At 62.9% G+C, this 25608-nt stretch overlaps 1 protein-coding gene across 13 annotated transcripts in view; it reads right to left on the reverse strand.

The window, feature by feature from the left end:
- Positions 1–25608, reverse strand: part of PCBP3 (poly(rC) binding protein 3) — a 240162-nt gene that overhangs the window by 36512 nt on the left and 178042 nt on the right. For all 13 annotated transcript variants that reach the window (XM_056814568.1, XM_056814564.1, XM_056814574.1 and 10 more), the window contains exons 5-10: positions 11913–12039; positions 9901–9924; positions 6250–6282; positions 4984–5100; positions 3501–3632; positions 2044–2172 (exon numbers count right to left, since the gene is read on the reverse strand). In XM_056814568.1, coding sequence (XP_056670546.1) covers positions 2044–2172; positions 3501–3632; positions 4984–5100; positions 6250–6282; positions 9901–9924; positions 11913–11981 — 504 coding nt within the window. In that variant the 5' untranslated portion in view covers positions 11982–12039. The remainder of the gene's footprint in view (positions 1–2043; positions 2173–3500; positions 3633–4983; positions 5101–6249; positions 6283–9900; positions 9925–11912; positions 12040–25608) is intronic.

Raw genomic sequence — 25608 nt, forward strand, 5'->3', positions numbered from 1 at the left:
AAGCGTCGCACGTGGAAACACGTGTCCTCTTTTCAAGAGCTGAGAGGGGGATCCATTAGGGACAACGTCCATATCGCCTTGGTTGTGTCATTGTTTAGGAGACAAGCGAATAGAAGCACCCGCGTCAGAGCAGGTGGGTTATGGTGAAGGTGCGAAGACTTGTTGCTGCTTTGTTGGACTTCCTTGTGCAGAAAATGGCAACCTTGACATGGAGTTTTCCTGCACCGTCAGAAGGGAGCCCCCGAGCTCTCTCCCCGGAGTCCTCTCAGGCTGCTCCAAGCACCTTGGCTAAGCCGAGCCTGTGGGAGGCCGACACCTGCTGTTTGTGGTGATTGCTGTGGCTACTCTTCTTCGCCACGGCCGCTCCCGAACACGTTGACTTGGGCAGAGACGGCTGTGGTGGCCTCTGCTGGACTGATGCCATCCAGAACGGGAGACGGGGCCGTCCTCACTCGAGCGGCCTGGCATTCGGGGCGCCTTTGCTTCCCGACTTACCTCCTACAACGAGGCGATTCGGATTGGTCAGCAAGATCGAGTCCTCGCTCCTCCACTGACCACAGCCGCTGCGTCTGCGGAGCCCAAAGAGCTCCCGGAATCTCTTCTTCCACGTGAGGGCTGGGATGAAGTCGTGACCGTCTCGTGGCCCAGCGCACGGCCTTTCCTGTTGGCCTCCACTGGGATCTCTCAGCACGCCAGCTGCGCCTTCCCTCCTTCTTCCTTCCATCACCTGTGGCTTGGGCACTTGCCTAAGCATCACATCTCCCCTAACTTCAGCCATTACCATGGCGACCACTGCGGAGAGCCCCCATTAGGCTCCTTCTTGCCATCCCGTAATTCGTCCAAGTTTCTCCTCTTCGGGCATCTCTGCCCATTTGGATTTTCAGGACACTTTGTCAGGGTCTTGGATTCTAGGGATCCCGCCCTGGTCTTCTTCCACCGTCGAGCTCCGCCCTCTCAGGTCCCCGAGGACCGGAGCCTTCTCTGGCCCTCTAACAATACCGGGCCAGCAGACACCCAGCTCTGCCTCCACCTCTTTCTGCATCAAAGCAGTGAGAAGGCAATGGCGCAGCCCTTCAGGACCCCCGGCTCCACCCTTCTCGGTCTACCGGGTTAAAGCTCCCTCCTAGTTTTCTTCATTTTGATGCTTCCCCAGGAGCCGCCATACACTCCCTCTCTGTCTCTGTCTCTGTCCCTCTCTCTCTCTCTGTCTCTCTCTCTGTGTCTCTGTCTCTGTCTCTCTCTGTCTCTCTCTGTCTCCCTCTCTCTCTGTCTCTCTGTCTCTCTCCCTCTCTGTCTCTCTCTCTGTCCCCCCCCCTCTCCCTCTCTGTCTCTCTCTCTCTCTCTCTCTCCCTCTCTGTCTCTCTCTGTCCCCCCCTCTGTCTCTCTCTCTCTCTCTCTCTCTCTCCCTCTCTCTCTCCCTGTCTGTCTCTCTCTCTCTCTGTCTCTGTCTCTCTCTCTCTCCCTCTCCCCCCCCCCCTCGCCCCTCTCTTTCCCCTTTAACACCCTCCTCAAGAGCCACTGCTGGCCCTCAGAGCTCCACCATCCATCGGACCAGAACAAGACCGCGACGCTCCCTGGTAGCCTCGCTCGCTCTCTCATTCGCTCTCTCGCTCGCCCTCTCGCCCGCCCTCTCGCTCGCCCTCTCGTTTGCTCGCCCTCTGCTTTCCCCGTTCCCCAGCCTCGAGGGGGTGCCTTGTTCCTCCTCCACTCCCCCTGACAATCTACTTCTGGGGCGAGGCAGCCGTGGCAGCCCCAAGCAGACGGACCCTGGGGCTGAGGTATCATCAGAAGTGCTGACCCTCCGCGGGGCAGGACAGCCGGGTCTACGATTGCTTCCTGCCCATCTTCCCGACAGACCGGGAGGAAGCCCGGTGGGTGGAGAGGAGCCAAAGGCAACGTGTGCAGGCGCCCCGGGGCCGAGCTCTGGGCCTGCAGGCGGAAAGGGACGCTGCCAGGAAAGGCCAATGGGCGGCGCCAATGGAAGCGGTCAATGGCGGCTTGGCGGTCAGGCGCTATACGTTACCCCACGGCTACAGACTGTACCTCCAGCATCACCACACAGATCTGTTTGACGCACTGGATGATGGCGTCGGGGGTCCCCGAGATGGTCACGGCCCGCTCGGTCGAGTTGGGCAGCATGTCGCCCGCCACTTGCACCTGAGCACCTGTAGACTGGGGACACCAGGAAGTGGGGGGAGGGGAGAGAAGAGAGATGATTGGCTCAGCGGCTCGGGGCGGAGCCCGTCTCTCGCCAACTGCAGCTCTGCTTTGAGGCGGGGCTTGGCTGCCTCGGCAAGGCCTGCACACGTGCCCGCTTCCTTTCCTTCAGATGCCCGCCTCTGGGGCATGCCAAGGGGCCCCCTGCCTAGCCGGCCACCTAGAACGTGGTGGGTGGGCACAGGCGTCTGGCCGGAGAACCCGGAGAAAGTGACGTGAGGGGGGAGGCTTCCCAGAGGGCCGGCTGCCCCCCCAGTCTGGGCCATTTCGGGCTCTTCCGAACCCACCCTAAGGAGGAGTTCTGGGATAGAAGGTGGGAGGATGGCGGCCATGCATGGAGTCTAGTCTGAGTGAGAGCTGGGAGAGGTCTTGGGAGGTCTTCTCCCCCCATCAGCCCATTGGACAGAAGGCCGAGAAATTCAGTGACTCTCCCAGGGTCACACAGGCCGAGCGGACACTCGAATCCTGGTCCTCTCCTCAGAGACCCAGCTCCCCCTTTCCTCGCCCCCCCCCCAGGCCAGGGGCATGGCCTGTCCATCTACGAGGCCACGAATGACCCAGAAGGCCTCGGGGAAAGCCCGTGGCTTTGTGGCCGGGAAGCCAGAGGGGAACCGAGAGGGGAACCGAGGGGGGAACCGAGAGGGGAACTGAGGGGGGAGCCGCGAGGGGAACTGAGAGGGGAACCGAGAGGGGAACCGCGGGGGGAACGGAGAGGGGAACTGGGAGGGGAACTGAGGGGGGAACCGAGGGGGGAACCGGGAGGAACCGCTTTCCCCAACCACGCAGGGCTCCACAAGTCACACGAGTGTGACAAAGGAGAGGGTGCGAGGTCCGCAGCGGGAGCCCCCAGGCCGGCCCCCTCATTGGACAGACCGAGGAGGAGCCCCAACTACAGTCAGTGTAGTAGACGAATCCCTTTACCTAGTGAGAGACCAGAGCCGGCAGGAGAATGGCGTAGGCAGGGGAGAAGCGATCCACCCGCCTTGGGACACACCGCCCCGCAGCCGCTTGGAATTCTGGGCCGCCCTCGGCCCCTCCCCGCCCGGGCTCCAGGGCCAGCTTGTGCACACAAGCCCTCCCCAGCCCAGCTCTGCACTTTGGGCGCTTCTTTCACACGCGTGTGAACAGCAGGCTCCTCCCCGGCAGACCCCTTCCGGCCTCCCCAGGGCGCCGCGCTAAGGGCAGACCGGCAAGGCGGCTGGGGGCGCCCTGGGGAGGCGCCTGTCTTGGGGGGCCACCGAAGAGCCCCCCCCCTGCCCGGACCGAAGGCGAGCTGCCGTTACCTCCCGGATCTCCTTGATCTTGGAGCCTCCTTTGCCAATCAGTGACCCGCACTGGCTGGCTGGCACAACCAACCTGAGTGTGACTGGCGGCTTGCTGGTCGCTGTGCTGTTGCTCATGGAGTTGATGATGTCCTGGGCGGGAAGAAGGAGAGGCAGGCAGAGGGTGGGCTCAGGCCGGGCGCCTCCTCCACCATTGCTGGCGCCATCTTGGCTGAGGGCCCGGCCTGGGGACGCCCACAGCAGGGCCTTGGGGCCATTAGCCATCCAAGGGGCGTCTGGGAGTGGCCCTGCCTGGGGGCGCTCCGGAGCCCTAGCTAGGAAGGCGGGAGGGGGGGCCGCCCCGAGTGTGTGCCCCAGAGGGGCCGAGGGGCCCGGTGTGCTGGAGGACTGTTACCTCCCAGGGCTTCGCCTGCAAACTGCAGATGCGGCCAGGATGGCCTCCGAGCTGGGTCTCGGCTCCAGGATTCTGCATGGGACTCTGGGCACAGCCCTGCCCCTTTGGGGCCCCCTTATAAAAGGAAGGGGCTGGAGCCAGCGCCCTCCAGGACCCAGATCCCCGAATCCCAAATGTCGGCCATGGAGGCCCCGACTATCCACAGTGAAGGGACTCCAAGTGCCCAGGCTCCGGTGGGCACGGCATCGTGGAGGCCCAAGAGCCGTTTGCGTGCCCACCGGCCTCCCAATGCTACAGATAAGGAATGTCTCAGAAGACAGAAGTAAGCCAGGATTCGAACCCAGAGCATTTGCCTCGAGCCCCGTTTTCCTCCTTGGCCCCACACCATTTCCCTAGCACCATCCACAAAGCGAGGCTCTTTATTCTGCCAGGGCACACCGGCTGCAGCTCATAGATAGGCCTAAGGGGGCACTAAGGAAAGCTCTGCTGGCGCGGCGATCCCTTCTTCACCGGGAGGGGGTCTCCTCTGCCCAAAGCCTAGCCCTGGTCAGCAGAAAATGGCATTTGTGGGGAAAAGAGGCAGTCCGGGAAGGGCAGCCCCCCAGGCGGGCTTGACCGGATCCTGGGCACTTCTCAAAGGCTCCGGAGCCCAGGGGGCGTCACAGCAGCACTTTGGGGTGACGGAGGGGAAACCGCAGGGGTGGGAACCGACTGAAGAGCCCACAAAGCTGCCCTGATGGCACCTTCTGGAAGGGGGGGCCCAGAGGGAAGCTTGGAGACCCTCAAAAGCAGCTCAAAGAGGCAGCCGGGCCCAGGGAGAAGCCCAAGAAACCTCCCCTAGTCCTCCGCTTGCCCGCCAGCTTTCTCGTGCTGCCCGGGAGGAGAGAAGGGCGGGCGCAGGGGGTGGGGGCTGCGCTGGAAACCAAAGGCGTGAACAGGGCTCCAAACAGAGACGACGTGAGCTCGAGGCTCCTGGGCCTTCTCTGGAGCCCGACAGGCCTGGGCCCCCGCCTTGGGCCCTGCCATCCCACGAACGCCCCAAGAGCCCGGGCCCTGGGCCCGGTGGGAGGGGGAGGCGCAGGCTCTTACCTCCTCAAACTTGTAGGCGATCATGGCGAAAGCCTTGAAGATGGCGTCAGTCGGGCCAGTGATGGTCACAATTCTTTCTGGGCAATTTCCTTCAGAGATGTTGATTCTCGCACCGCTCTAGGAGAAGGAATTGGCAAACCCCATGGGCCCCTTCCCAGCGCTCCGCCTGGGGTCGCTTGCGGCAAAGAACGCCCCAACGGGCGGCCACGGTTTGCCTGGCATGGGGGGACCCTCTCCTAGCAGCAAGGCCAAGAGGTCCAGGGGCTCGTTCTGCCCAATCCACCCAACGTGGGCAGAGCCTGCCCATTGCTGAGGAATGGAAGCATTCCCCCGAGATTCAGCAGAAGGAGCCGAGATGCTGGAGGGCCCGTTCCAGGGTACCGAGCTCTGTGTGAGCCGCTCTGAGTTACCTATGTAGCACGCCATGCAATGGGTGGGTGTGTATGAGTGTGTGAGTATGTGTGAGTGTGTGAGTGTGAGTGTGTGAGTATGTGTGGGTGGGTGTGAGTGTGTTGTGTGTGTAAGTGCATTGTGTGTGTTGTATGTGTGTGTTGTGTGTGTTGTATGTATGTGAGTGTGTGAGTATGTGTGGGTGGGTGTGAGTGTGTTGTGTGTGAGTGTGTATGAGTGCATTGTGTGTGTTGTATGTGTGTGGTGTGTGTGAGTGTGTGTGAGTGTGTTGTGTGTGTGTAAGTGCATTGTGTATGTGTTGTGTGGGTGGGTGTGTTGTGGGTGTGAGTGTGTTGTGTGTGAGTATGTGGGGGGGTGTGAGTATGTGTGTGTGTGAGTGTGTTGTGTGTGAGCCATTCTGAGTTCCCTATTTAGCATGCCATGCGATGTGTGCATGTGTGTGTGTGTGTATGTGTGGGTGGGTGTGAGTGTGTATGAGTGCATTGTGTGTGTTGTATGTGTGTGTTGTGTGTGTTGTATGTGTGTGTTGTATGTGTGTGTTGTGTGTGAGTGTGTGTGAGTGTGAGATTATATGAGTATGTGTGTTGCGTGTGAGTATGAGTGTGTGTGTTAGGGTTGTGTGTGAGTGTGTGTGTGTGTGTGTGTGTGTGTGTGTGCACGGAGGCAGATCCTAGCCCTGTCCGGGTCTTCTGGACAACACTGGGATGAGGAAACCCTTCCCTGTGTCCTTTCTATGCCACTGACAGAGTCGGGTCAGTGGCCCTCGCAGATACAGTGGCCGAAGAACCACATGTGCCGCCTGGGGACACCACGGAAGGTCCCTGGCGAACAAAAGCAGACGGGCTCAAGACTTACCTCCTCACGCATCTTTTTCACCGTTTCTCCTTTCTGAAACGAGAGTCAGAAAACAAAAGGAAACGATGCATTTACCACTGGGCCTGCCTCAATGGTCCCCAAATATCCAAGAGGATGGACTAGCAGACTGGGCATCCCTTGCAGGAAATGCTCCGGGGCCCCAGCTAGGCAGCCTCTCCAAGGCAGAGGCTTTGCTCAGCTGACTCAAGGAGGATCACGGAGGCCCCGTGTCCCCTCCACCCTGACCATCCCTCTCCTGACCAGTCCAAAGGATTCAGCAGATGCCTCCAATAGTGGGAAAAGGGAGGCCGCTGGCAGCTAGCTTTCCATCTTTGGCAGAGGACGGGGGAACACCACCGGCCCGAGAGGCCTCTCTGACCTTCTCCCAGAGCATCAGCCTTCAGACTACGTCCTTCGCATAGGAGCTTCCTCTGAGCGTGGCTTGAGCGCCCTCCCCAGAGCCCAGCGGACGGGCTGGCTGGCCGAGCGTGCCCTGCGCCATGACGTGGGTGCCCTTCCCTTCTTCGGGCTTGCTGGGCAGATCTGCGAGCCCCAGACAACAAATGGACCGAAGCTCGGGGGCGGATGGCCCTCATGGCTTTGGAGCCAACATGCCCCCGAGATCGGCCTCCTGCTTTTCCTCTGCCCTGTGTCTGCCCGTCCACATTGCGGTCCCCGCTGTGTTTCTCCTGCTCTTAGCGCAGTGACTGCCACAAGGGAGGTGCTGAGTGAATCCCTGTGGAGGGCCCATCACCGTTGCCACCATGTGGCCCTGTTTTCACATGAGTCTCCATGAAAGAGAGAATTATCAGGTGCCACCCGAAGTGAGCCCTGCCATACCCGCAGGGCAGGACGTGCCGCAGCCTCGGAGGCCCAGTCATTAGCCATCCGTGGCCTTAATTTTTCAGGCCAGTCACCCAGCAGAGAGTGGGGGGAGGGCTGGTGGTACAGTGGGTAGAGCATTCCCTGGGAGGGGGGAGAAGCCAGACTCCACACTAACTTCCTGTGTGGCCTCCAAGACTTCGTTTATACTCCGCCGGAGCCTGCTGAGACTCGGGTGAGACCGTCAGAGGCAAAGAGCTTGGGAGATGCTGAGGGCTTCCGTGGACATGAGTGAGGGCAGGGCCTGATGATGGCGAAGATCCTCCCTGCTTTGGGTGGGGGCTGAGGCTCCCTGGAACCTTCCAAGGGACAGAAGATGTGAACAGCTGATGGAAAGCCAGCAGGAACCCGGGGCCATGTGGATGGCCCAGAACCCAGAGCTTGTTCTGGAAGGAGGCCGAGCCTCATCCCGGCCCCGCTGGTCTCTGTGCTTCCTCGCAAGCTCCCCAGCATCCTGCCCAGGAAGAATCCACGTCCCCCTGAGGCCGTGGCATCATGGCGCCGGGGGCCCTTGGGGCTCTCCTGGCACAGAGGAGCCCACGGAGGTCCAGGGCTCTTAGGAGACAATGTGCCCAGCACTGGAGACCTGGTAGAGGAGCCCAGGCCAGCCTCCTCCCACCCAAGGCAGGATGGGCGACGTGCCGTCACCAAAGATGCTTCTCTTGTCTTTGCAAGGAAGAAATGGGAAAGGGCCGATTCCAGAGCTGGGAAAGGGCAGCCAAGAAGTGGAACGCAGCAGGGGCCCTGCGTGGCACCCTTGGGGGCCACAAGTCCTCCACGCCAAGCCCCACTGGAGGGCCTGATCCCCATTCCCCAATGGGGGCCAAGGGGATTCCCTGCCAGCCCGTGCTCTGGCCCCCGAGGCCCAGAAGTCCTGGTGAACAAGCCCGGGGATGGCAGGGGAGCTGCCACAATGGTGGCCTTTTTCTCGTCTTTGAAGGGTTGTCTCTCCACAGAAAGGTGGTTCGGTCCCCCGGGTAGATGTAAGGAGCGCGAGCCACTTCCCTGGACGTCTCCCTCCCTCCCTTCCTTCCCTCCCACGGAGCTAGCTGGGGCTCCTAAGGAAGCATCTGGAAAAGGGAAAATGTTCCACGAAGCCGCCCAGCGGGACGGGGGACCTTGTGGAAGGCCAGCCAGAATGATGTCCTCTCTTAAAGGAGGGGGATGGGGGGCCTGGGCTGCTGCGGGGGGACCAGCTGCCCCTCCCTGCGTCCCTCAGAGCCCCGCAGAGGCCAGGATGCTCTCGTGGTCCACCGAGAAGCCCGTGTGCCCAGGAGAAGCGAGCTCTGACCTAGGAGCCCGTCCAGCTCAGCCTCCCTCACCGGCCCGGAGGAGGTGAGAGATGAAGGGCGGCCCAGCCGCAGGGGCTTCGGGGACCGGACCTAGAACCCCCCCCCCCCTCCACGAGACAAGCGGCCTCTCCACCAGTCCCGGAAGTCTTCCTACCCTGGCAGGTTACCTCACCCACAGCCCCCCAAGAACCTCCCTGACAAGGAAGCTTCCCAGGCCGGCCAGGGGCATCCTCCAGGCCTCTCTGGAGTTTTACTCTGTCTCCCCAGGGTATGAGTGTGTGTGTGTGTGTGTGTGTGTGTGTGTGTGACTGAGTGAGTGTGTCTGTGTGAGTGTGTCTGTGAGCGTGTGCACCTGTGTGTGAGTGTGCCTGTGTGAGTGTCTGTGTGTGTGTGTGGCGGAGGACCGTCTCCCTCTGGCTTGTAGCTTCCTTTTATCTAGCGTCTCCCAGTTTGAGGGGGCTCCGTGATGGCAGGCTCTGGGTCCCCCGGGCTTGGCCGTGGCCGCCTCTCCCCGCAGCAGCCTGTTGCGCTTTGGGGATGCTTTCATTTGTGGCATCCTCTGGCTTGGCCCGACCCCAGGCAGAGGAGGCCTCTCGCTTCCCCCAGGAGAGCCCTTGAAGGAGCCGAAGCCCCCGGACGGAGGCCCTTCTCCGCCCTCTGCAGCCTTCTCTGGTCCTGCCAAGTCCTCCCTGGACGGGCCAGTGGAGAGCCCGAGAGCTCCGCCCCGCCCCCATCTTCTCCCACGGAGCCTGGGGGCCACCCAAGGCCCGGATCGTCCTTGTTCCGTGGGGTGGGAGGGGCTTGTTGGACCTCCTGGGACGGGCCCTGCGCAGCCTCCAAAGCGTGCCGGGGGTTGAGCGCACGCCGATCCCTCATGGCTGAGAGTTCCGGCTCGCGCCCTGGGAGGCCTTCCTCGGGCCACGCAGTTCTGGCCTCGGCTCGCTCCGCTGTGAACGGGGGGCTGCTTTCGCCGGCTCTGAGGTTCCGCTTTTCATCCCGCCGTTCTCTTGTCCCGGGGCTCGCCTCGAGAGACTGCGAGGGTCGCCCGCTCCTTCTCCAGGGGACGAAGGCAGGGCCAGCGCGTACGTGTCTGAGACGGAATCTGAACTCAGAGCCTCCTGGCTCCAAGGCTGGCCTCGGTCCACCGAGCCACCTGGCTGCCTCCTCGCCCCCGAGCCCTCTCCGCCCTCGCCCACGTCCCAGGAAATCCGCGTTTCCGAGATGGCCCTGAGCGGGCTCAGCCCCCCTCCGCGCTGTGCTCCAAGAGAAAAGGAGCCCCCAGGCTGTGGCCCCGCGGCCCGGCCCTGGGGCTGCCTCCCTCCTTGTTGGTGCAAGGCAGAGAGCCCGGCGACGAAGGGGGCGGGGGGCCTCCGGCCACGGAGCCACGGATGGCTTTTAGCCGCCATTCAGACCCCCGGAGCCCCCACGCATGTGCATTACCGGATCGGAGACACGAGGACACTCGTGGGACAATTACCTTCCCGATGATGCTCCCGACTTCCTGCGGAAAGAGGAGAAAACAGGGATGAGCCCCGGGAGGGGGCTGCGGGCCGGCCCTTCCTCCGCGGCTCTCCGCTCGCCCGCCTCCCCCCCTCCCAGAAAACGGGCACCCCGGAAAGGCCGGGCCGCAGAGGCAGAGCCTTGACTCGTCCGGACGGGGCACTCCCCAGAGAGACCCGGGCCTGGGGACGGGAGAGAGCAGGAAGGAGGCCCAAAGCCTGCAGGCCTTCTGGGCTGGCCCTTTCCCAGCCAGAGAGCCCGGCGGAGGGCAGTACACGAGTGTCTGCGTTCTCCCGCCGGCCGCGGATCGGCTGTCTCGGCGCCGGGGCATCTCCCCAGGCAGCAAAGGCAGCCACGCAGGGATGCGGCGTGCTGGAAGCCCCCCCATCGCGGGCCGGCGGGCGCCGTCCTCCTCTGCAGCCCTTTGGGGCCGCCTCGGCTCCTTCGCCTGGCTGAGGTTGCCTTCGGCCGAGCCCGTGTGGGGGAAGGGTCAGGAGCCTGGGAGGAGGCGGGGGAGGGGCGGCAGGAAGCCGAGAGAGGTCGGGACTGGGGGCGCAGAGCTACCGCAGAGCTACGGCAGCGGACAGCACGGAAAGGAATGAGGCAGAGAAGGAAGAAGGGGAGGACCTGGAAAGTGAGGCAGACGGCCCGAAGCCAGGGAAAGAGGAGCCCCTGGAGGCGTCAGAACAAGGCGGGGAGCTCGAGGCTGGGAAGGAAAAGCCACGGGAGGCGGCTGGATGATGCAGTAGGTAGAGCAAAGGGCCTGGAGTCAGGAAGATCCGAGTTCAAATCTGGCCTCAGACACTGACAAGAGTGTGGCCTTGGGCAAGCCACATCACCGTGCCTGCTTCAGTTTCCTCCTCCATCAGAGAGACCCCCTGAAGGGGTCACAAAGAGCCGGACGTGACTGAGCAACAAACAACGACGAGTGACCTTAGAGAGGACAGTTGTGATCTGGGACGGTGCCCGGGGGGGGGGGGGCAAGGCAAAGCAAACCCTGAGGTGGGGGAGGGACCCGGCCCAATAGAAGGAATAGAACTGAGGGGTCAGGAGAAAGCTGAAGAAAGACGAGGAAGGCCGAAAGAGACAGATGCGGCCAGACGGCAGACAGCAGTGGAGACGGGGATTCATTCCAGCGAGGGACTGAGCATAGTTCTCAGGCTACCAGGGCAAGTCCAGCGCGGGCCCTGCTCCGGGAGCTCCCATTCTCGGCCGATGGGGAGTGAGAGGACCAGGGGAGGAAGAGAGGCAGGAAGGAAGGGGTTCGAGGACATGGGAAAGGAGACCCCCCCCCGAAGGAGTGAGGGGCAGAGAGGGGATGCCGAGGAAAGCGGGGGCAGGGGAGCTTCTCCGTCTCTCTGAGGCGGAGGCCAAGCCCTGTACCTGCCGCACAGGGGGAGTGGCCCTGCAGGAGCGAGGCTGCCGTGGGGGCTGGACAGGGGCAACGCCAGAGCAGCGCGAGTGGGTGGTGCTCCCGGAACGGAACCGAGTCAGCTTGGCATGGGGCGGAGGAGCCGAGGGACCGGGCCACACGGCCAGCGAGAAGGACCCAGGCGTGGGGGCGGCTGGGGACGGGCCACGGGGGCATGAGGAAGGGCGAGCCCCATCCTCGAAGGCTCAGCATGAACGAGGAGAGGGGGGAGGGCGAAGCTGGGGAGCAGAATCGACAGAGTGCAGACAAGGGGGAAATGGAGGGAGGGGAGGGCCAGGGGGGGCCTTAGCGAAGGAAGGGCGGTGAGGCCTCAAGCACATGCTGCCCCCCACCAGCAGGGGGCCACCATGTCTGCTCAGCTCAGCTCTGTTTGGAGAAGGCCCGACACCCCAGTGCCCTTGGGCAGGGAGCGCACATTCGCACTCCCTCATCTGAGGCGCCCCCACAAGTCTGGGGAAGGGGAGAAACCCCGGATAGCCAGGTTTTCCCCTACCTTCAGCCCGCAGTTAGCCAACAAAATGGCGGCCCTGCCCCCACTTCCCTTGGAGGCCTTTTACCTTTCCATGCATGAGCAGCCGGATGGTCAGGGTCACATTCAGGCCCCCTTCAGACACTTTGGATTCCATTTTCCGGGGTGACGCTGGGTCGAGGGTGGACAGAAGAAATGCAGAGGGCGCTCGCTACCTGCACGAGAGAGAGCACAGTGAGGAGCGGCTCTGGAGCCCCGGGGAAGCTTCCTCCCTTTGCCCACGTTCTGGTGGCACATCTGTCCACAAGATGGCGTCATGGAGCACGCCAGGAGTTCAGGCCCTGGACTTGCCAACAAGAGGCCCGAGAGGAGGACCCAAGAGCTGGGCTAGTGGGGTCACCCCGGAAGGCCATGGCCAGCCACGTGAGAATGCCACGTCTTTATTCCCATGCAGCCTTGCCAAGGGGGCCCGTGGACATGGCCTTGAGAGCGCCACGTCTTTATTCCCATGCAGCCTTGCCAAGGCCCATGGACAGATGTGAGAGCACCATGTCTTTAACACGGCCATGGGAGTGCCACGTCTTCATTCCCATACAGCCTTGCCAAGGCCCGTGGACATGGCTGGGAAAGCGCTGCATCTTTATTCCCACGTAGCCTTGCCGAGGGAGCCCGTGGACATGGCCATGAGAGTGCCACGTCTTTATTCCCACGTAGCCTTGCCAAGGGGGCCTGTGGACATGGACATGAGAGCGCCACGTCTTTATTCCCATGCAGCCTTGCCGAGGGGGCCTGTGGACATGGCCATGAGAGTGCCACGTCTTTATTCCCACGCAGCCTTGCCGAGGGGGCCCGTGGACATGGCCATGAGAGCGCCACGTCTTTATTCCCACGCAGCCTTGCCGAGGGGGCCGCCACACAGAGCACTTCAGACCCGAACGGCGGAAGGGCAGGAGGCACGAGCCAAGGCGCGGAAGCTAATGGGAGGCAGAAGGGGCTGGGCTGGCGGAAGGTAGGGCCAGATGCAAGGAGCCATCCAAGATGGAAGCCCAGGGGAGGGCGAGCTCTAGGAGCAGCAAGTTCATCTGTACGTAAGCTGGGAAGGACACCTATGGGCTTTAAAGGCGGGGCGCTCTTGTGAACAGCACCAAGACGGAAGACTAGAGAACAGGAAATGGTGTGGAGGAAGAACGGCGAAAGGGCATGACCCAGAGAGTAAGCACAGTAATGGCAGCCTTGCTCTGGCGGGTGCCCTCTGACCTAAAGGCACTCGAGGCACGCTTACTGCTTTGCTGATGACACCCGTGGGGACAGAGCCACGATCTCGAGCTTCATGCTGAATCAGAACAGGGGCATTTCAAAGGAATCAATGCAAAGTCGTGCACTTGGGCCCAAAAAATCAATTACACCAGTAGGAGAGAGTGACTACAACAATAGAAGCCGAAGCCATCATCAAAGGAAACTGAAAGCTAATCATTGTAACGGCCAAACGGGGACCCAGAAAACCACAGGCAACGTGCCTTCCTCCACTGCAGAAATGGGAGACGTTGGCATGTAATGTTGCGTGGAGGCGGCCGGTATGTTGGGTGGTTTCACCGAGCCTTTTTAAACCAATTTTTCTTAGAAAAGGCTTGGTGAGTGTTGGGGGAGGGGAGTATTGAATGGGATGTGGAAACCAATGGCATCCCCACAATGGGGAGATGTGGCTAGACCAAGGGGCAGGGTAACAGCGCTGGACGGCTACTCCCCATTGTGGGCTCTGTTTGCTCATGTACAAACCTAGGACTTCCTTAACGTTCTAAGGCTCTTGCAAGCCCTCAGAGTATGATCCTGTACTCTTGATTCAAGCCTAACTATGAGACCTTGGACAAATCATTTTTCCTCCCTGGGCCTCAGTTTCCCCATCTGCAAATGTAAAGGGGTTTAAACTGAGTGGCCCGTAAGGCCCCTCCCAGTTCTCTGGCTAGAATCCAGTGCCTCTGAGGTCTGCAGAGGGTTTCCCACACATTCTCTCATTCTAGCCTCCTAAAAGCCTTGTGGGGTCAGTGCCGTGATCCATCCCGGGGGCCAAGTGGGCTAGCGAGGTTCATCAAGGGGCAGTGACTTGGCCAAGGCCACGGAGCCGTAGGAAATCCAGCACTCTCTACCGGCTCCTGACCTGCTTTATAGCATGTCATTCCTACACCCGGTCCAGTTTCCAACAGAGCGTGAGAAGCAGAGTTCTCTAAGGCCTTGGAATAGGGGGACATCTAAGTGCGTAGTGAATATGACTTGGATTGGAGAAGCCCTGGGTTCAAATCCTGTCCAAGGTGCTTACCGGCTATGCGAGTCCAGGGAAAGCTACAACCTCTCTGGCCTTGGCTTTGTCTGGCTGTGGTGAGGGCCCAGCGTGACCCCAGCTGCAAAGGGCTCAGAAGCTCCAGAGCTAAAGCCAGAGGATGAGCTCCAGGTTCTGATGAGCTCCCCAGCTTCCCCTTTCTCGAGGGGCTTCTGACGGGAGCAGCCTGCACCAGTGCCTCCTCTGCTCTCTTCTGCTGCACGTCCTGCACTCGAGTGCCCAGTTGGGTCAGAGGAGCCTTGTCCTCAGCACCCTCATCCTTTTTAGATGAGCCAGGCAGCTGGCGGCGGATGGGCTCCTTCACCACCCAAGTGGAGCACCTCAAATAACACACAGGACCTCTCCAGGGTTCCTGTCTACAGAATGGATCGTCGGCCCGGCCGCCTTGCTGCCTCTGTTTCCGAGACTCGTGAATCAGGACCTCCAAAAGGAAGTGACACTGATGAGGTTCTGTCCACGGAAGAAAATCAGGGCGCCACATCCGGACCACGACTCACTAGCCACTAGCCACGGCGCCACTCCCTGACCACGACTCACTAGCCACTAGCCACGGCACCACCTCCCGACCATGACTCACTAAAGCCACTAGCCACGGTGCCACCCCCTGACCACGACTCACTAGCCACTAGCCGCCTCCTGACCACGACTCACTAAAGCCACTAGCCACCCCCTGACCACGACTCACTAGCCACTAGCCACGGCACCACCTCCTGACCACGACTCACTAGCCACTAGCCACGGCGCCACCCCCTGACCACGACTCACTAGCCACTAGCCACGGTGCCACCCCCTGACCACGACTCACTAGCCACTAGCTGCCTCCTGACCATGACTCACTAAAGCCACTAGCCACTAGCCACCCCCTGACCACGACTCAGTAAAGCCACTAGCCACGGCACCACCTCCAGACCACAACTCACTAGACACGGCGCCACCTCCTGACCATGACTCACTAGCCACAGTGCCACGAATCTGTTGGACTCCTGAACGGTGGAGCGCTTCTGCGCCAGCACGTCCACTCAAGCTTCCCCCCTCCCTGGCGGCCGGGCCCCTTCTCTGGGCTCAGGAAACAGGGCGCCTGGCTCAGCCTGTTACGTAAATGTTTCCGATTGACTGGAGAAGTGGGTCATGTGTGAGGTGAAGACTCCTGGCCTGGAGAATGATCAGCATTATTAAATCAGGCACGCTTCATGCTCCGGTGAGCACGGGGGCCGCTCGGGCTATCCCCTCCCTTGGCGAGGGATGGGGAGCTCTTCGTCCCTGACGCTTGGCTCCCACCCATCGCCAGCACCTTAAATGGCAACAAAGGGCCGGACGTCAACTTCTCCCAGGTTCTGTCCAGCCAGAGGAACGCTGGCCCCGGCCCTGGCGGACAGACCTCGTCCGCCCATCCGCTGGCTTTTTTTCCCCTGCAGAAAGCTCAAGACCGGTTCCTTTATCGCTAGACCCTTCTATTCAGTCAAGGCTAATAAGGTGGGGAGGTCTCAAGTGGCTTCCGAGTACGCTGTAGGAAGGCGACCGAGAATCCCAGCACTTGGCTGACTTCCTGGGAGAAGGGCTAGTCATGCCCCGGGAAGGCCCCGGCTCTGGAGTCAGAGCTCTCGGACCCCCCTCCACTCCCCCCGAGACTCGCCTACCCATGGACAAGAATTCTGCCCTCCCTGGGCCTCGGTTTCCTCTGCTGACCACGGAGACCCTCCCGCTCTGGAACCGAGCTCAGGAACCACGGACAGGGACAGGAAGGAGCAGCCTGCTTCTGGAGGTTTTGAGATCGGGGTGCTTCACCCCATGAGGCTACTTTCAGCTAGGCCCAAGGCAGTCCCAGGGAGCTGGGGGTGGCTTGTTCTATTTTCCCCAAAGGGCAGAATCCAGCAACAATGGAGGGGAGACACTGGGCAGGGAGGATGAAGGACGAAGGACGCCTCCTACTCCAAGAGGCCCCTTGGCGAGGGCAGTGGGTGGAAGGGGCGCCCCTGGAGGGAAAGGGAAAGGCTGAGGAGGAGGCATCACAGGGAAACTTGTGCAAGGAAAGCTGCCATCTTCCCTGCCTCCCCCTCCCCCCCCCCCCCCCCCGCGTCACTCTGGGGGCTGACCTAGCTGGGGACAAGGAGGAGAGGAAATGATCAGAGCTGCCAATGGGGCCATTTTGTGTGGGCTTTGGGGCAGCCCGTCTAGAGCCCAGAGAGGGTCCGAGGCCACACTGAATCCATCCATTTCAGAGTTGGGCCTCCATTGCTACGAGTCGGCACCAGACTTCAGGCTAAGGGGGCTGGGCTCGAATGCCAGCTCTGCCACCTCAGGGAGTTTCTGGGCCTCGGTTTCCTCCTCTGTGAAATGAGGGCGGGTTAGCCGAATGGCACGATCCTGCGATAAGCCCTTTGGAGGGAACGAGGCCAGCCTCCCGAGCCCCACGTCCTCTCTTTGCTGCCTGCGTCAGCCCCTTCTTAGCACGCCGGCCTCCCTCCATGGCTGGGCTGATGGTGGGAGGACTGTGCGGAAGGGACGTGGCTGGCTCTAAATAGAACCGAGCTGCTCGCACACTTAATTACCCTCCTGGAGCCAAAGTGGATGGGAATGGCAAGGCTGGGTGGCCTGCCGTCTCTTCTGGGAGGCTCCTATCCGCCAGCTCGCGCTCTCTCCCTCTCGCTCTCTTTCCACTTGGCAGGAGCTGAGCCCCCCGTCAGGACCGATTCCAGGCTCTTTGGAGCAGACCAGGAGGACGGCGTCAATGCTGAGGGAACAAAGGCCCCGCGGGATGGGCAAGAGGCCGCCGTCTCTTCAGCCAAAGGGCTCTCGGTGCGCAGACACACGGGCCGGCCCGAGGCCACGAGGAGGCACTCGCTGGGTCTGCAGGTCGGCCCGGCCCCGACGGGCGCCCCAAAGTCCATGCAGGAGGCTCTCAAGTCTGCTTCTGAACCGGGGGGCGCAGCGAGGGGACCTTGGGCAGGCCGCCCGCCCGGCCCCTCCCTGTGGGGCCCCCTAAGGAAAGCTGCCCAGGCAGGGCTGGGAGGGACGGCCACGTGGCTTCGGGGGCCGTCGGGAGGAGGGGAGGCCAGAGAACGAGAAGCCCACTTTGGCTGGCGGAAGGCCGGGCCGGGGCGCGTGGTGCTCTGCGCAGAGGCAAAGGGACTCTGGACGGCCTCGAATCGGGGTCAGTCCTGGGGCCTTCCCTGCCGCTGACTGGGAGACGGGGAAGAGCCGAGGCCACGTGAGGGGGCCCATTGCCCCGGCGTCTGGCCTCTCCCCCATCCTCGGGCCAGAAGCAGAGGGGGAGGGGCCGCCGCTCCGGACCAGCCCCCCCCCCAGGCTGAACGGCAGCTCACGTGGCCGTCGCTCCTCTCCTCCGCCATGCCGGGCATCATTTAGGGTTTCTGCTCCACCGACCCCCGGGATGGGCCCGGGCAGCCCCCATCCTCCTCCCTGCTCGCCACTTGGGCATCCCTGCTGCGGCTCCCGCCAAGGCCGGCCTGGGCTTCTTCTGCGGGCCACAGCTGGCACCCCCTGGGGCACCTTGGGGTCCCGACGCTCCGTGCTCTCTGCCCCCCTCGCGTCCCCCAAAGGGGCCTCCTAGTGGTCTCAGGGACGGAGTGCCTTGTTTTATGCCTGCCTCGTCTCCCCTGAAGCACCCCAGAGGGGCACCGAGTCCACCTGCGAGTCCCCTCCCGGGCCATAGGGAACGCGGCGGGCCGAAGACCGTGACGAGCGCCCCGGCAAGGACCCGCTCCCTCGGGGTGAACGCCAGCTATCTAGCAATCGACTGAGTACCTCAGGACGCACCCGCACTCGCACTCACACGCACTCGCACACGCACTCACACACGCACTCACGTGCACTCACACACGCACTCACACACGCACACACACACGCACTCACACACGCACTCACACACGCACTCACACATGCACTCCCCCAGACACACACGCACTCGCACACGCACTCACACACGCACTCACACATGCACTCCCCCAGACACACACGCACTCACACACGCACACACACACACACGCACTCACACACGCACTCACACATGCACTCCCCCAGACACACACACACTCGCACACACACTCACACGCACACGCACTCACACACGCACACGCACTCACACACGCACTCGCACACACACTCACCTGCACTCACGCTCACACCCCTCCAGTCAGTCTCTGGTCTTGAAATGATCTTTCATGGAAGGCATGAAAAGATGCTCGAAGGAGCCAGAAGGACGAGCGAGCGCGAGTCCTTGTTCCTCCCGGGCCTCGCCTGGGGAGCTCTGGGGGGCATCTTCGTGGCTGGCCCCGAGGCGTCGGGCACCTGCACACCCGCTCGAGGCAGGCTTCTCTTGCTTCAGCTCCAGCTCTCAGGGCCGGGCCCAGGAAGGGGCTACTCTGAGAAGGGCGGAGGAGGGGGAGGAGGGGAAGGAGGAGCAGCTCAGCATGAAAGCCGTCCAGTCCCCTGGGGAGGCGCAGCCCAAGCCTGCCCCTTCCTGTCCCCTTCTGCCCTTGGGAGGCGGACTGCACAGGAGAGCAGCCTTCCCGCTTCCCTCCGCAGGTCACGGGCGCCGGCACGTTCCTCGGCTGCTCGACTCGCCGGCTCTGGGCCAGATCCCGGAGCCCGGAAGGCCCGGCCGGCTGGCGCGTCCCAGGTGCGGCTGGAGGAGGGCTCGGGACGCTGGACGTCGGCCCGGCCGGCCGCAGCCGCGGCGATGCCGTGTTCTCCGTTACTCTCCGCCCGGGCGGGCTCTTCCTCCCCTGCACAGCGGCTGCCCTTCGGCGGTCTCTAGTGTCGCGGCTCGGGGCACCCCGTGTTAACGCCAAGCCGTCAGCATCTGCCCTTTGGCCTGGCCAGCCACGCCGTGGTCAGCAGCCCGTTCCTGACTCCTACTGGAAGTCGTGATCGGCCTAGACATCCCCAGGCAGGAGGGCCAGCAGAGCGAGCACCAAAGCCAGAGTTAGGGGGACCCGAATTCAAATCCCGCCTCAGACAGTGCCAGCGCTGTGATTTGGGTCCAGTCAATTCGCCTCTCTTGGCCTCAGTTTCCTCGTCTGTAAAATGGGGACAAGCCCAACCCCCACTTCTGGTGCAGCCTGAAGGACTCCGGTGCCGAGTCGCCCGTGAGCCCAGCCTCGTCCTCACTCTTTTCCAAGGGCCTTTGCTAAACGCTCCCCTCCTCGGCCAGCCGCTGCCTCTGCTGACCGCCAGCCCCCCGGCCTCCGGCCACGTCCCCAGGAGTCGAGGTCAAGCCCCTGGCCGGGAGTTGGGGGCTTTGCCCGCGTGCGACGCTTCTCCAGGCTCGGCCCCTCCCCAACACCATCGGCAGTGACTGGCGCTCCCTCGGGCCAGGCATCTGCGGGGCCCGAGAATGGGGCCCGTCCAGGCAGCCGGCGAGTCCCTGGGGGGGTGTCCTCCCCCCTGAAGAGGCAGAGATGAAGCGAGAGCTGAGCGTCCCCCTCCTCCCCGGGCCGGTCCTCGGGCTCCCGGAGCCCCAGCGAAGGCTGGGAACGACGCGGGCCCTCGGAGGGTGTCTCTGGGTCCCTCCCCAGCCCAGCCCCTTCTCGCCTCCAGCCTCGGCTCATTTCTGTCTCCGGTCGGCCCGGGGTGGCGCGTGCTGCCCCGGGGATCCCCTCAGACAAGCCCCACTTTCCCTCCTGCCGGCGCCACCCACGTGTGCCCCGAAGCCTTAAAGCCTTCCCGGACCCAACAGGCCGCTCTCCTGACTCCCAGGAGGCCGTGGGGCGTCCTCCGTGCGCAGACGGGGCTGCTGGTCCTCCGCGGGCCGTGAATAGAGGTGGGAGGTCGTGGGGGGAAGGAGGGGCGCAGGCGGGGCCTTCCTGGACCCCTAGAAGCCGACCCAGGCATTTGTGCCGTTGAGGAGACTCTCAGCGTGTCTGTGTGTGAGTGTGTGAGTGTGTGAGTGTGTCTGAGTGTGTGTCAGTGCAGGGAGAGCCAGGCCCAGAGACGGGAGCTCCCCAGTTCCAATCTGGCTTCAGACACTCCCCAGCTGGGTGACCCTGGCCGAGTCACTTCTCCTCCTGGCCTTCCCCCTCTCCTGCCTTGGGGCCAGTACGTGGGACCGATTCTCAGATGGAGGGTGCGGGATTCTGGGCGAGCTCCGGGGCGACGGCCGCTGAATGCACCCCGCTGGCTCCCTGTTACCTCGAGGGCTGCCCCCCCCCGCCCCTCCTGTCTGCCCACCGAGCACAGCTCGAACTCCTCCGCCTGGCACTCAAGGCTTCCTCAGTCCTGGATCTTTCCAACTCGGCTTCCTCCTGCTAAACCGGAAAAGGAAGTGAGCACTTATAGAGCACCTACTGTGTGCCGTAGCACGGGAAGCTTCCTCTCATTGGACTCCCACCAGGACCCCAGAAGAGGGCGCCATCGCGCTCCCACTTTGCAGACAGGAGCCGGGGGTCGCCGTGTAGTCATGGAGCTCCGCCTCGAACCCGCCCCTGCTCTGCGCCTCCGGCCAGCGCCACCGCCATGAGGGCCACCCTCAAAGCGGGCTCGTGTTCATGAAGGCCGACGACTCACAGCAGTCCCAGAAGGGGCGGCTGTCGTGATCCCAGTTTACACGTGAGCAAACTGAGGACTCGGCCCGGGCTCCTGTTCCACACGCGTGTTCCCAAGCTCCCCCCCACGTGCCTGGCCTCGCGGCCCCTTCCACACCGCCCCCTTGTCGCCTTCCCATCCTCAATCGCAGGCGCTCGGGCCGCACAGCGTCCTCCGCCCTAGAGCAGGGGCACGCACGTCTGTGGAGTCCGAGGCCCCGCGTTCGAATCCTGCTTCCACTTCTTAACCTCTCGGGGCCTCCGTTTTTGCTTCTGTAAAATGAGAGCGTTGGCTTGTGGGCTCCTTCGGGCTCCTCCCAGCTCTGAATTCTGCCTCCTGGGACTGCGTGGACCTCCCCCACCCCCCCCACCCCCAGCTCCCAGCTTCTAGGAGGCGGGAACAGAAGAATGGGCGCGGCAGCCAATCAGCACCGCCACACGGGCATCCTGCGGGGCACTGGGCATCCGGGCACCGAGGGGAGCCAGGGCTCGGCTGGGGGAGGGAGCTGCCAGGAGCCCACAGCTAATACACGTGAGATCTAGAAAAGGCGGAAAGAAGCACCGCGTGTGCATTTGTGTGCGCACACATGTGTACATGTGTGTATTTGTGTGTACATGTGTGGCTGTGCGCACGTGTGTACATGTGTGTCTGTGTGTGCACGCGTGTATTTGTGTGTGCACATGTGCATGTGTGCACGTGTGCATGTGTGTACATGCTGGGCGGTGAGAGTGGGGTGCCGACAACTCAGGGAAGGCAGAAAAGTCTCGGGAAGGAGGCACTTGGGCAGAGCCCTGAAGGCAGACGGGCCTGAGGCTGAGATTGGAAAGAAGAGAAGCACGCCTGGAGCAGGAAGAGCCCGGGTAAAGGCCCGGAGGTGGGAGATGGTCCAGGACGGGCTGGAGCTTGGGGAGCGGGAAGGGCTTTGGGGGGCCGGACCGAAGGGCCCCCCCAGGCTCCGAGAAGGCAACGTCTAATGGGCGGGAAGGAGCTGCCCGTCCTTGGGAGGGCGGCGGGTCCGAAGGTCCCTGCTTTGATGCCCCCCAGCGGGCCCTGCCGGCAATGGAGGGAGCCAAAGGCCGGAGAGGGCGCTTCTTCCGGCTCTAAAGCCCACGCTTGGGCCTCAGGCTGGTTCCTTCTCCTGGCAGGGAGGCCCCGGCCTCAAGGGGGCACAGGAAGGGGGAGGAGCTCCGAAGGGCGTGAGCCTGGAGCCCTGGGACCTGGGTTCAGATCCTGCCTCTGCCCCGGCGCTCTGCTGGCCTCCGTATTCCGGGGGGGCTCGGAACGCTTGTCCCGACACGATGGGGGAGGCTCCGGCCATTTGCCAGCCTGAAAAGCCCGGCACGAGCCGGGGCCAAACCTGGGCTAGAAGAGTGTTGGGGGGCCCGAGCGGCCGCCAGGGTTCAGGCCGGAGAGCGGGGCGGCGCCTGCTCAGGAGCCCCCTCCGGCCTCCGCCCTTCTGAGCCCCGTCGGGCCTGCTCGGGAGAAGGAAGAACCGAGCCACGAGGGAGGCAGCCCCTGCGGGGGGGGGAGCTCTGCTGGGGGCGCCGGGCGGGTCCCTCCCTTCCCCGAGGAGGGCTGCGGCTCTGAGCGGGCGGCCTCTGGGGCGCCGGACCTACGACGGGCCGTTCTCAGCCCTGGAGCTCCCCGCGGCCCCCCCGTTCCCGAGGAACCCGAGAGTCTGCCCCAGGGCCTGCTGGGAGAAGGGGGGCTCGTGGGGGCTGTCCCGGCTGCCGTGGGGCTGCCTCAGGCATCACTAGGTGCCCCTCAGCAGCCGGCGGCACACGACGTGTCTCGTCCTTGTCCTGACAGCCGGCTCAGCCGGGCCCAAATGACAGAGAGAGACGGGGGGGGGGGGGGGAGGAGACAGACAGACAGAGACAGAGAGAGACAGACAGACAGACAGAGACAGACAGAGAGAGACAGACAGACAGACAGACAGACAGAGAGATGAAGAGACAGACAGACAGACAGACAGACAGACAGACAGAGACAGAGAGAGACAGACAGACAGAGAGGGAGAGACAGAGACAGACAGACAGACAGACAGAGACAGAGAGAGACAGACAGACAGAGACAGACAGAGAGAGACAGACAGACAGACAGACAGACAGAGAGATGAAGAGACAGACAGACAGACAGACAGACAGAGACAGAGAGAGACAGACAGACAGAGAGGGAGAGACAGAGACAGACAGACAGACAGACAGACAGAGACAGAGAGAGACAGACAGACAGACAGAGACAGACAGAGAGAGACAGACAGACAGACAGAGACAGAGAGAGACAGACAGACAGACAGAGAGAGGGAGAGACAGAGAGAGAGAGAGGGAGAGAGGGAGACAGACAGACAGACAGACAGAGACAGACAGACAGACAGAGAGACAGAGACAGACAGAGGGAGAGACAGAGAGAGACAGACAGACAGACAGACAGAGAGGGGGAGAGAGCGCCCATCTCTGTCCCCTCCCCTCCGGCCCTCTCCACCCCCGGCCAAGCCTCTGCCCCAGCAGGGAAGCCGCAGTCTCCTAAGACGGGATCTCCTACTCGTGGGCTCCTGATTCCTGCCGGGAGTCCATGCGGGCGCCTGTCAGCCCTCAGTCCCAGAGCCGGGCGACGGGCGCCCATAAGGCCCCCCCTTCCCCCCCCCCCCCCGCCCGTAGCTCTGGAGGCCAAGCAGGGGCTGCTGCCCCTCTGCGGCCGCCCCGAGCTCGGTGGGCAGACGTGGATTTCGGGCCGTCGGGCTCGTGCCTGGGAAGGGGACGTGCGCAGCAAGCCGGCGGGGGCTCCTCTGATCAAGAGCTCCTTTGCTGGCTCCCTGGCAGTGGGGGTGGGGAGGGGGCCCCGGAGCTGTGGCTCCCCTTTCCTGACAGAGTGGGGGAGTGAGAAAAGGCTGTGGGGCATCCCGCAGAGGCGCCCAGCTGCCCAGGCCCAGGGGTCCGATCGGTGTGCCAAGGTCCCAGAGTGTGCCACTGAGGCACATGGTCATGGGGGGAGGGGACGGCACACAAAGCAAGTGGAGCCTGAGAGGATTTAAGGAACTATGTACAAAAACCTCCGCCAGCCTGGAGGTGCCACACGAACGCTCGTTGTTGTCGCTGTCATCATTACCAGTTGGGGACAAGATGGCGGCCTCCCGAGGGCTGAGGATCCTCTGGGCCGGCCGCTTAAGGTTTGCTGGCCCAGGGTCAGCGGTAAAGCCGGCTGCAGCTGCCCAACATGCAGCCCTCCTGAGGACTTAGACGATGCCCGGCCCTCTGCCGTCCCCACTCCTCTGGAGAACTCGGCCAGTGGATCATGTGGAGATCCGAGCATTGTGGCGACCAAACCGCGGCCCTCCGCCACCAGACCCGACCGTGCCCGGCACAGGTGCAGGCAGGCACCCCTCACATGTTTCCAGGCCCGACGGCCATCGCCTCACACACAGAACGGCATGAAGAGTTCGGTCTGAGGCTGGCTTTGGTGTTCCTTGGTGTTCCCAGCGTGCCGAGACAAGAAACAGCAAGCGGAATCGGCAGAACGAATCCAGAGCTGGGTGACTTTCCTGGCGGTCACTTTCTTGATGGACAGGAAAGTCACCCAGCTCTGTTCGCGCCTCCTTCCCTTGGGGAAACCAGAGGTCAAGCCCCGAGCCCTAAGCCTTGGAACTGCAGCACTTCACTCCTAGAGCGGAACCAGCCCCATTTTCTCTGAAAACAACTGGGGCAGGGAGGGTCCCCTCCCCCCCCTTTTCTTGCCAAAAGCCTCGATGTTCCTCACCACCCAGTGCGGACGGCGGATGGGTGATCTGGGATTTAGAGGGGAGAAAGGGTCGGGCCACAATGGCTCACCCCGTGTGGAGAGCGCTTGGGGGCTTCTAAGCACCGGCTGCCTCCAGAGCACAATCATCCGCCTTCCACCAGCACCCGTTTGCCCCTTTCCCTCCTTTGGAGGAAGCAGATCTACAGCGCGGGGAGGGCGATGGGGTAAAAAGGCTCCAGGAGGGCTGGAAGAGGAAAGCAGGAAGGGGCGACCACCCACGCCAAAGCCCTCGGAGCTATTCAAAGGCACCCAAAGGCCAAGACGGGGTGTCATCTAAAGCCCAGAGGCGTCTGGCCACCACCCCACCTGGGGGAGGCCCTTGGGCTGGTTTTCCCTTCTAGCTAATGCACTGAGTTCCTTTGCCTTTGGACAACATCGGCCTTTCCGGCCGGCCAGAATACAACAGGCTCGAACACAAAAGAAACAATCTATTGGGGCAGCTCAAGATTGGAGCAAGCCGAGCCTGGCCAGCCAGCCAGAGCAGAGAGGAGAAAACTCCCTGGGCCCTCGGGCTCCCTGCCCAAAGCGGCACCAGCATGGAGCTGGTCTGAGGGCGGCGGCGGGGCCTTTGGGGGGACGTCTGGCCCCCCAAACCGACCACAAAGTTACGGCGGCCTTCGATGGCCCACGGGGCGACGTTTCCTTGACGACCACAAGTGGCACCAAGTAGAACCACTTGGAAAGGCCTTAGAGGGCTCCTGGGGACGGCCAGCAAGCACAGAAAACCCTCACTGGGGGGCAGCGGCTCTGCCCCCCCAACGCCCACGCCCTCCCCCGACGCCTGCACAGGAGAGGCGTCGCCAGGGGCACCCGACATTTTGGGGCGCCTGCTGGGTGCAGAGCAGCGGCCGGCCGAGCGGCGCCAGGACAAGCGGAGCGCTTCACTCCGAGGCCGGCTCCGCTGTGGAATCCATCACTGCACATGTGCAGAGCCCTCGCTCGCTCAGGAGCTGCTCATTGAGCTCCTTTACCACGCTAGAGACGTCTGTTTCCACATCGAACTCGCGTCTCTCTGACGCGAACCCGACCCTCCGCAGCTGCCGCTTAAGCGGGCCGGAGCCGGTGACTCAGTTAGGCCGGCCCAGTTTCCCCCTTTTCCTCCTAAAAG

Source organism: Monodelphis domestica, chromosome 2 (assembly GCF_027887165.1).
Source record: "Monodelphis domestica isolate mMonDom1 chromosome 2, mMonDom1.pri, whole genome shotgun sequence".
Classification (NCBI taxonomy): Eukaryota; Metazoa; Chordata; class Mammalia; order Didelphimorphia; family Didelphidae; genus Monodelphis; species Monodelphis domestica.